This window comes from Lytechinus variegatus, chromosome 2 (genome assembly GCF_018143015.1).
Source record: "Lytechinus variegatus isolate NC3 chromosome 2, Lvar_3.0, whole genome shotgun sequence".
NCBI classification, from domain to species: Eukaryota; Metazoa; Echinodermata; class Echinoidea; order Temnopleuroida; family Toxopneustidae; genus Lytechinus; species Lytechinus variegatus.
The window spans coordinates 5,718,188-5,730,000 of record NC_054741.1 but is presented as its reverse complement, the minus strand read 5'-3'; the positions used below and the strand labels follow the sequence as shown (position 1 = coordinate 5,730,000).

Below are 11,813 nucleotides of genomic sequence, written 5' to 3'. Positions count from 1 at the left end.
AGAGGTATCACTTACATCGGTGAATTCTTGAGGTAAAGGACAAACATAATCCTTGTGAATGAATTCCATATCACCATGATCTATGAAGAAGATATCCCTCTCATCATCTTTCTCATCCACCACGCGACCACGATACCATCTGGTTACGAAAGATAAGTAAAATATTCTATGTAGATGTTGGGCTTGTAATAAGCTACATGAATCAATTTTCCGCTTCTTTTTATCGCCCAAACTAAACACAACAAAGTTTCAAAACAATGAAATATAAATTTTATTTATTTTATCTTATTTTATCTTATTTTATCATATACGATAAGATATATCGTTTTATCAATCACAATATGTCATCACTTTTTGAAACTTTGAAATATTCCTTTGAAGAAAAAAAACAAATTTGCTTTAAGTACTAAAAATTGTACAGAAAACAAAAGACACTTTGAAAGTTATAATAGTGACTCAGCTAACAATGAGGATTTTGTTCAGGAATAATGCAAATAATAATTAAAAAAAATATTTCATTAAAATTATCATATAATCAATGGCCAAGAACTTGTCGGGAATGTATCCAATTAATTTTCAAGCCTAACTGTGATAATGTAAAATCAGTGGCCTGTATTCCAAAGAATGGTTTAATTTAGACCAGAGTCTCATTCAGGCCTAAAACTATTAGAAGCCCAAAATGCCAATATTTCTTAACAATGTATGCATATATGTTAATTGTGTTCTTTTCCCTTGCATGAATGGTAAAGAAAACTATTTCAGTTATTATCCCACATAGTTGTGAATGATTGGAAAGCAAAATGCTTCAATTCAACCTCTACCCAGATGAGGTGAATGGGTACCCGGTAGGAAGAAATTCCTCAAATGCTCGAGCGCCAGATCAAGGTAGCCGTGCTAAAGCCGGGGTAATAATAGCAGGGCCCGCTGGGAGAACAGTTTTCGGAACTGAAGTGGCCACCCTGGGTAAATATGCCGCTATTATTATTATTATTATTATTATTATTACTCTAAGTAGAGGTTGAATCGTTTCACAATTGGCTCTTCATAGTTAAACCACAAATATAGACCATAATTCAAATAAGAGCAGAATATGGTTTTTACCTGTCATCAATGCCACATTTTGCAATGCACAGCTCTCCTTTAGCTACTTGACATTCTCCTGTTGGTTCATAGTCAGCCATCTTGTGATTAAGATTCTGCATCAGGTTCTCTAACCTGAGAAGAAGAATAGATAAATATCACAACATTGCCACATCGATGTTTCACAAATTAAATCAGCCCCGTACAGATTACAAGAAACTGGCAATTATCAGAGAAGGCACCCATTGCAGGAATAGTTATGATCATACACAACCCAAAATGCAAGAAATGAAATGGGCATACATGAGGGATTTGAGGTTGGATTCTTGAGTTGTGTTTAAAAGCAAATCTTTCTGCCATGGGCGCCAAGGTCTAATAGCTCAATCAATAGAGCGGTTATATTGCAATCCCCGATTTTATTGCGACATGGCTCACTAGTACCATTTGATACAGCGTCTATCCAGGGGCCTGGAACACAAAGCTTAGCAAATATGAAAGAACACTTCTGCTTAGTTCCTGGTCGAATGCATTTGAAACACTGAACGTAAATGGTCAGTCGATTTAGCTATTGATCGCTAATCTTTGTGTTACATAGCCCAGGTCCTTTGGAGAGGATTTCAAGCCTTCAGTCCTCTGGTTCCTAGCTTACGAGCATTCATCCTTCCTTAGAAATCAAATAAAAACATCATCATCAACATTCCCGTTCACCGTCAATCACAAAGCAACCAACAGACACCCCCTCCATGAAATTTGTGATTGCTGCAAAACTGCCCAACGTCACATTAAAGCCATGATACTACAATACCTATAATTTGATTTGACTGGTTGTACATAGATGTGATGAGGGTTCTCTATAGCTGATAGATAAACCTGATTGGGTGCATCTTCACTCAGACGAGCAGGAGCTGGCAGCTTCACACTGAGAAAGCAAAAATATAGTATTAAGATTGCTTACACACAATATAATTGCTTTTTAAGGCAGGTGGTCTATATAGGTAGTCCAGCTTAGCCAGGGAATTACAGGAGTGCCTTTGGCACCTAACACATTTGGTATGTGCGCAATATAAAACCCTTCTATTACTATAATTTTCTACATCATATGATGGATTTAGTTTTAGCATGCACAGATAGACATAATGCTAAAATATTCAAATTTTCAGAGAAAAAAGAAAACGGGTCTCCATGGAAATGAATTCCTTAAACAAAGGTTAAAGCAAAGGTTAGCAAGACTTTTAACACCCTTAGAATAAAAAATAAACCCAAAATAAATAAACCCCAACCAGCAACCAATGCATAATTTACCGCCAACGATACATGGCCAACTTATATACAAGTACATTTGACTTGATACCACACACATTGTAGATCTTATTGCCCACCTTTTATTAACTTGTGTTAATGGGGTATCCTTGGGTAATTGCAGTTTCCCCTTACATAACTCCTGAAGTTTGCTGATATGCTGAAAAATATGAATGAAAAAAAAAACATGTGCAATGTTTTGTTAGAATCAATATAGTTACTGAAATATTATCACTAGTGACCCACCAGTTCGGATACAGCAGACTATGCGGAGTGCCACCACGCTGTATTCTCCAAAAAAACTCTGGCAGAGCTAGCTGGTAATGATATCGCATAGCATAAAATGCATACAAAATATGCACGTGGAAGCTACAAGAGTGCTATCATCCTAGTGCTACACATACTACGGACTGCCGTATAAAGTAGAAATACTATGGAAACTCTAAAAAAGACAAAATGAGTATAATTTCTACAGAAAATTGTATCAAAATAAGGAAATATTGTACTGCTTGGCAGGTCTTTAACAAGAAAATACTACTACCACTAATATGTAGCATTCATATTGCGCTTACTACAATGATTGTAAGTGTAGCATACTACTACCCCGGCTTTAGCACGGTTATTCTGATCAGGTGCTTGAGCATTTGCAGGATTCCTTCCTACTGGGTACCCATTTACTACACCTGGTTGGAGAGTAGTACTTACATTTGGATTATCTACAGCAAAGCCTTGCTTGAGCATCTCTCTTCTTGTATGAACCTCAACAGTATGCTTGGTTTCAGGAAGATGGCATCGTTCAACTAATGGATCCAACCACAGACTGTTACCAAGGCTATACAAAAATAAAATAAATACAACTGCTCGTAAATCAATGGACGGTACAAATGTATACAAGAACTGTTTCTCAGATAGGAACATTGCTTTAAAATGCGATTCCAGCAATTTAAATACCTGTTAAAAAAGGGAAACATTTTTTAATTGCATTCATTTGGATATGATAAAGAAAACCCAAACTTTTCATATCTTATTTTCAAGCTGATCAATTTCATGTATGGTAAAAAAAAAGAAAGAAAAATTCCACTGAAGCCATTTGAAAGTAATCACAAAATCTATATAAACAGTGCAAAGTTGACACATTTCATCCATATAATATTTGACAATGATTTACAATGTACCTTGTGTATTATGATCAGAAGAGTTTATAACAGTAATATGTGATTTTTGTAGAATATAAAAGGAGTAGGGATAATAAGTTAAAGCATTTGTGATTCTGCCTACGTGAGGACGATCTTGCCATCTAGTTCCTTGTTACTCAAGAAATCAGTCATGAAATAATCTGCTCGTGGATTCCATGAGTAATCCTTGTCTGTGGGCTTCACACGGCTTACAAATACCTCAACAGCCTGAAATAAAATTATATTACAAATTTTTGTTTCATCAATTCTACTTTTTCACGCATAAGGATGATAGGCACAGAATTTGGCTAAAATGTAGATAAATCATTAATTTTTAGAGTTTGAATATATGGAATATAATTTTTTTTCGACATTCAAATAAACATTTCCCCATATAAATAACATAACAACCCTGTATCTTATAAGAAAGAATTGAATTGTTGAATTAAGCATAACTGTAAGTATAAGGCAAACCATGTACAAACATTTAAAATCAACCCTAATGTCATGTGCATCACTTTACACTACGTAATATGCTATATCATCTCCTATAAATTATTGTCAATCAATGTTTTTATGCCAGTTTTTCTTCAGATAAGGATAGCAGGTTGTATTAAAAGGGGGTGGGGCCGCACTCTTTTGATCCTTTTTCTTGGACCCTATACCTGAAACTTGATTTGGCATAGATGGTCAGGCAGCTTGAGTAACTTGTCAATCTGAACCTTGTCTCTACCTCCTTGGTCAACAAAGTAAACCTGTCAAGAACAAAAAAGATGGTAGTCTTAATTTAGTATTTATAATGTCTGATATCTGAGCACTAAAGAGCTAATGGCACTCACTACAGAATATTTATCCTGGTGCAATGCCCATGGTCCTCACTGTTCACAAAATTGGTGCTAAGAATTAGTCATCATACATTTCTTTGATGAAATATTCTCAGTAACCCTTTTCGAAATGCTTAAAGGGGAAGCCCGGTCCCAAATTTTCAATTACTTGTATTCTATCATCTACAGACTTTAATAAAATCTTCTTGTCAATAGACATTTGAATGCAAATTCTTTTTACGAGCAAGATTTGATACAATTATAGAAAGTTCATTATCAATATGCTAAAGTAGCAAAAATTTGGGGAATTTCATGTAACACAAAAAAAAATGATCACCAATCAGCGATATGAAACGGCCCCTCGGATGTCAAATAAAAAATGAGTACAGAAGAAGAGCCTTACCTCGGCAATGCCAGGCGAGTCGACGGTTTCCTTGGTAACAAAGGCTAGTACTTTAACTCTCAAATAACATCCTGCATGATCCTTGAAACCACAAACATCGTCCTTCTGAAGAGGTCGTTGACCTATGATATTGACTGGGTCAGTGTACCACTTCTGAAGGTCAATGGTCAACTTGACATAGTCCGCTGTCATGGAAACAACCTTGTGATCAGGAGAATGCCGATGGGCCAGCAGACGGGCATAGTAGTGGGAAGCATTCACTACAAATGTCACAATCAACTAAAAATTTTGATGGAAAAAAGCAGCAATAATTAGTAGCAAAAAAGAACATTAAGAAAAAGGGTAGAAATTGTATGTATTGAATTTCTACGAATAATGCTGTAAGATAAGTTAATAAGTCTTTTTTTTGTAGTCAAGGAAAATTTTTTCCTAAATTCTTCATTAATGATTTCAGGGTTGGATTAGTACATTTTTCAAAGAAAATCAATATAAATTTTCATTTTTTTTAAAATGCACGATTTTGTACTTAACGATAATGCTAACATTGATATTATAAGAGAGATGTTCTCCTCTTCATCTTCTCTTAATTCTTCTCATGTTTATGCTTGATTTAAAAGAGTCTTTTCTGTAAACCTGAAATTCTTCTGCTTTTTCCTATCACAGAATAAGGAACTTAATGAATAGAATGCGACATTGTACCTTGACTGTGCCTTGTTTGGGAAGGGCTATGTAACGTGGGTTGATCCCAGGCTCATCTACATCTGAGAAGATTTGATGACGGTCTCCACAAGGCATCCTACTCCTAATAATTACATCATGAAAGGTAACGTCATCAATCAAGTTAAATCGATTTCATTCAACTCCCGAAGTAATTTTTTTTTCCATAGCAGTTTATTGCACAAATTTCTCATTAAAAGTTAATTGGAAACTGATATATTAAATGCAAGATTACAATTTAAACATGTTCTAAATGAAATAACAGCAGACAAAGAGATTTCATTCCATTTTTTTAGAAGTTCTTCCCCAGTTTATTTTGTGGATCTTGCTATATTGTTTGATACACTTCTAATCGTTTTGATTCAATCTTAATTCAATTCAATTCTGGTTGCATTGTTCATCATTTTCTGAAATATTACACAAGATTAAAAGCACCCAGACTTAAAATAGTACTGGCCAGTTACATTCAAAATTGATAAATATAACTAATATGAGCATGCACTCCTTCTGTCACTATAAAAAACAAATTCTTTAAGAATCCAGACTAACAATCAGAATGAAACCTAATCATTCATTATGTAATTATTGTTTCAAACTTATTGAACCTACTAAAAAATATTGCTAGTCTTCATACATATTTTTACTTTACAACTGGAGTTGAATTGAAATGAAATTGCATATCCAAACCTGAATGATGATGCACCTTGTCAAAATGTCTGAGCAGCAGCTATCCCCGTTGGAATACTACAAGCAACTTTTTATTGCCAATATTTACATTTCATCAGAAACAAAGTAAATGGGAAATGCAGAAAAACACATTTGTGAAGAGATATATTGCATCTCTATTGCAGGATTACTGCTTAAAAATGCTGCATACAGGTTTGATAAGTTTCCTAAGAAGATGTACAAATAACCTTGCACGATCCACAAAACAGACTGAAAAAAACACCTTAGCAGTGATACTAAAGACACGCAAAAAAACATTATATGATTGACACACAGGGTGGTATTCTGATAATGAAACCTAGGTTTAACCAGAGTCTAAACTAGAATTTTGAACCACACTCCTATGGAATGTTGGGCTTCATACTAATTTTTCCATATCTGTGGCGAATGTAATGTATCTATTCATTCATCAATTCATTATTTTCCTATTCTTCTTATTTCATTTCTCACCTTTTTTTGCAGAAGGATCAGAATAATGTTTAATTGGAGAATTAGTAAATAACTGGCACTCCATAAAAGTGTGATCTAAGTTATCAAGTTAACTAAATCATAGATATAAGAAAGCCACCCATAGAATAAAATAAATGACATGAAAACTTAAGCTCTATTAGTTAACATTTATCTTACCTACAAACGCCAAAACTTTTAAGATGTACACAGAGAGGTTTGTTCTTCCGATGTTCTTCTTTAACCTGTTTACACAATAACACAGAAAAGAGTGAACCTCAGGTTGGGTTTCACAAAGATTCAAATGTGACCCTAAAAATTGCACTTAGGCTGCATGCCCAATATTCGCATCAGGATAGGAAATTTTATTTTTTTTTTTAATAATTTTTCAAAGAAATTTCCCATTGAGAAATGCAAAATTTAGTTAATCTGGTGTATGTAGAAACTTGGTTTTCTAAATATTTTTGCATATTTCTTGTGGCAGATCTTGGGGTGACTCTTGAAAAAAATGGTTGCTTAAAGGGGAAGTTCACTCTGACAAAAACTTTATTGTAAAAATAGCAGAAAAAATAATTAAAAATATTGCCGAAGGTTTGAGAAAAATTCATAAAATAATTAAAAAGTTATTAGAATTTCAATTATTTGATTTGTGACGTCATATGCGAGCAGCATTCCTACATAGCAAATGGTAAAAAATCAATGAAATGTCATTTTCTCAGAAAATTGATAATGGTTTTCGCTGTACCTTTTGTATATCAATAGACAAATCATTTCACACCCGACCATGAATAGAAAAGAAAATTAAGTCATCAGGAACCATGCAAAATTTGAAATTAATGCATTTTATATTACATAACACATGGGGCAGCTGCTCGTTTATGACGTCACAAATGCAAAACTTTGAACTCTAATAACTTTCTTACTCTTTAACGGATTTTCCTCAAACCTTCACTAATATTTTTTACCATTTTTTCTGCTATTTTTGCAACAAAGTTTTCTTCAGGGTGAACTTCCCCTTTAAAAGCATTCAATTTTTAGAATTTTAGGGGTTTGGGCTGTCATGAGGCTGAAATCCCTCCTTGGCCTCATGCATTTCCAATGCTGTAACACAAAACTACATTGGGCAGATCTTTAACACAGGATGTGTAGTACTGCATCGTCATCAATGAAATTATGTTTTAGATATTATGTGCATATAGGCATTAAAATAAATGAAAGAAGTTGCAGTTAACACTGATTTCACAAGAAAATCTGTGAACCAAGATCGACTCTATATCGACTCTATATCATTGTAGATCTATGATGGTGAGGTGTGGCCTTCCAGGTAAGTTCTGAGATAAAGAATAACATGCATCAGTCAATGAATGGTCAGTAGTCAACACTTATTCCTAACATTAATTATTCATTTCAACAGATCACCAAATCTCATACTGCCAATTATTGAAGGAGACCTTATCATCAATTTATATTTTTTTAAAAATTGTTTTTGTTTTACCTGTTCAACCTGTTCTTGAGTGACCGTAGGAGGGAGAGGTTGCCCAGAACGGAAGAGAATATCAGACATATGAGCCAAGACATGAATGCTGTCTGGACTCACAAAGCTGAGAGACTGGCAGCTGGAATTCTTCTTCTGTATCAACAAGATTACAAAGAAATTACAAAGTAGTGGGTTTGTCATATACACTGCATATATCCTTAAATGCAACTTAATGTTAATGATAGTCCATGTCACATACAAAACAGGATTCACTTGCAAGGGGTATGGGTTAGGATGGTTTCAAAATGACGACAACAACAATAATAATTCAGAATAATATATTCCATAGGTATTCCCATGGTTCCAGCAGGTAATGGGTTAACAAAGTATTGATGACTAACCTGTTTTAGTTGAGACTCAAAGTGTCTCATCATACAGGCCATTCTCTTCCCATAATGAGCCTTGTTAGAAGGGAAATCATAGTGAATGATCTGCATAGCATCTGTGATCTCAATATCATTGATTGCACCATCAGTCATCACTGCATATAAACAAAAATATTTTTTTATGAAAAAGAATCATTAGACATCTCTATCAGGGGATTTGTAGCTTTGCAGTAGTAAGCTGGACTCGCACAGCTGTGGCGGTATTCTGAGGTCATTTTATCTATAAAATATTTAATTTTATCTGAGATAAAATGTATCTCAGAATACCACCCCTGGTCATTGGACTATACTCTACTCACATAGCTCTATGACTATAGTGGGATCAATTTATTTCAATCAAGAAAAGGAGTCCCCAATTTTCTTTTCTTTTTTTTTTAGAAAAAGGACCCCCAAAGCTTAATATATGGTGAGTAGCAATCATTCAATGAATTATTCTTTAATTACCCATTGACATAAAATGTTATTCTGCCTATTATAAATGAAAATCTTTTCTTAGATTCACCATATTGTGATCATGCTCCACATTCAATAATCTTATAATAGAAGTCTAACAACAACTGACATTTCAAAGGAGTGAAGTTTTCCAGTTCCAAATGACATTTTTACGCATAACTGTAACATCTTCCTAGGTGCAAAGTCAATTACATAGGGATAAAACCTTAGAATAGCTTCATGAAACACACACTACATTGAAGAAAATAATTTGTATTTCTTACTTTTTTCCACATTGGGGCAACTGCATAATTTGGGGGGCTATTTCAGTCATTTTAATGGCTACTTTCAAAGATAAATACCAGTTGTTGTAACAGTCTCAAAATGAGTTCGAACAGAATCCAATGAAATTACCACCAGAGTGTTAGCATGTATAAATACAAAATATGTGCCGAATAGCTCTGGAAGACAATAAATAACTGATGAGAAATGAACCAAAGAAAATGCGTAATTGCTGAGAAATTAGTAAAATAAGCATGGAATTCCATCAAATGTCAGGTATTTTTCTAAGCAATGTTAATACACTGTCCCACATATGCTTTTCTGTGTTAGTGATCATCAGAATTATCGATTTTGAGCTAAGATTTCATGATTTTAGTAAGATAAGTTTACATTTACGTATCAGATCAAGATGAATGATAATATTTTGACAATTAACCTTGATTTAAAAGACTTTCTCATGAAATAATTGTTTGCTGCAACTACTGTGTTTTACCTCTAAGGGCAACAAGCAATTATGGAATAAAAGCAAATATCATTATCCTGCCATATTTATAATATATTGAATGTTGTTTGTGACAGATCTGGGGGCGTCTCTAGAAAGAACGGTCGCCCAAAAGCATGCATTTTGGCAAACTAGTTTAAGGGGAGATTTGGGCAGTCAGGAAAGTGAAATCGCCTGTCGCACTCATGTATTCCCTATGCCGACCCCCCAGGATATTGACAAACCCTCTCTCAAGATTTGAACTCACCTAGGATAGGGATAGAATCAGCTCTATGATGAGTGTACCATTCTTTCTTGATTCTTTCAATGTTATCACTAGGCATGTCATCGGTGGCTAGCAGGGTGTAGAAGGATGCTGTTGTCAGGATCTACATTCATCAGCAAGGAGAAAAAAACGTTTATTTCATCTCCAGTTTGTTTTTGCTTGCCAGTTAGGTGGAATTTCTTTTCATAAACATAAGGTTCATAATAGAATTATTTTAGGTTCATAATAGAATTATTTTCAAGCTCCTTCTCCTCGTCTATAAAATCATCCATGGTCTCGCCCCATCCTACCTTAAAATCTTATCTCTCTCTGTCCCTCATCCTTTGCAACTCAACGTCTCCAATCTTCTTCTACTGCTCACCTTCGACTATCTCTAGGACCCCGCACTTTTACCCGTTATGGAGATCGTGCTTTTTCTGCTCTTGCCCCTAAACTCTGGAACAATCTCCCCATCTCCATCCGTAATGCATCCACTGTCGAATCTTTCAAAACACTCCTCAAATCTTACCTCATTAAGCAGTCCTCTTAATTCCATTTCCTGTTCTCTCTCACTGTATTTTGCTACTTCTTTTTTCTCTTTCCAATGCGCTTAGAAACTGTTGTATTAAGCGCTATATAAATGTTAATTATTATTATTATTATAAACGCCTTCGAATAAATAATCAGACATATTTCTGATGAATTATATAAGCTTGTAAAGACACAGGATATCTTTTTGATGATATTCATGAATATAATCTTCATATTATTTTTATTCATTTAAGTTTCAGTTTCCATAATTTCAATGCATCTTACATCAATGTATGTTTTCTTGCCAAGGGGGAGGAATGTACATGTATGATTATTTTTGTATTGTTAGGCATTTGAAATAAATATTTCAAAAATAAAGATACAAGAAAACCACCTTGTTTTCTGAGATAGTTTGTATCACTTGCTTTCATACCCCTGTACAGTGAGGCAACAATGTAAATTGACAAAATAGAGTAAGTAGCAACAAGAGAATTTGATCATCTGACAAAATGACATATCATACCTCTGCAAAGTGCAAAGTAGTCGAGGCAGTGTTTCAATGCTTCTTCTTTTCAACCATAATGCACATTTAGAGACCAGACTTGCAGCTATAATGTATATTAAAGGTATTTCGTGTACTTTCCAAAGAGTTCTCTCACTTTTCAAATTTGATTAGCAGTTTCAGCTGTTTGAGAATAATTCAATGAAGTTCTGTACAGTCTTTTGTAAACACTCCCAACACAAACCCACACACACACACTTAAAAACATTATCACATACATAAAAACATATTGTGTAGCATATATAACAAAAAGAAATCATAGCCCATTGTGATATGATACTGGGAACACTATTTCCTTGGGTCTGTTTCATAAAACTTGTTGTGATAACAAATCTGATTGGCTGATAGTCTATTTGTTATAAAAACTGTGCATTTTTCTTCATGAAACAGGACCCTGATCTCCCTGAAATCACAGACAGGTGTGCCTTTTGTTGCATAAGAATGACTGCGACAGTGAACTTACCTTCATAAGTTCTACAGCTGTCTTGCGATGATTAGTGAAGATGATTGATTTGGTTCCCTTGAGCATTCCTGATTGTAGCTTACCCAATAAGATCTGGGTTCGTTGGGTGGTATCTAACAACTCTATGTTCTAAAAACAACAAATATACTACATAAAGATACGTGAGCAGAGCTGCCAACCTTGAGCGACTAAAGGTAGAATTA

The 11,813-nt window shown here is 34.5% G+C and overlaps 1 protein-coding gene across 1 annotated transcript in view; it reads right to left on the bottom strand.

The window, feature by feature from the left end:
• Positions 1 to 11,813, bottom strand: part of LOC121407145 — a 51,330-nt gene that overhangs the window by 22,915 nt on the left and 16,602 nt on the right. The window contains 14 exon segments of the mRNA XM_041598084.1: positions 16 to 139; positions 1,102 to 1,215; positions 1,886 to 1,999; positions 2,460 to 2,539; positions 3,085 to 3,211; positions 3,658 to 3,782; positions 4,220 to 4,309; positions 4,782 to 5,060; positions 5,481 to 5,583; positions 6,852 to 6,916; positions 8,167 to 8,301; positions 8,550 to 8,689; positions 10,058 to 10,178; positions 11,611 to 11,739. Of these exon segments, the coding sequence (XP_041454018.1) occupies positions 16 to 139; positions 1,102 to 1,215; positions 1,886 to 1,999; positions 2,460 to 2,539; positions 3,085 to 3,211; positions 3,658 to 3,782; positions 4,220 to 4,309; positions 4,782 to 5,060; positions 5,481 to 5,583; positions 6,852 to 6,916; positions 8,167 to 8,301; positions 8,550 to 8,689; positions 10,058 to 10,178; positions 11,611 to 11,739 (1,746 nt within the window).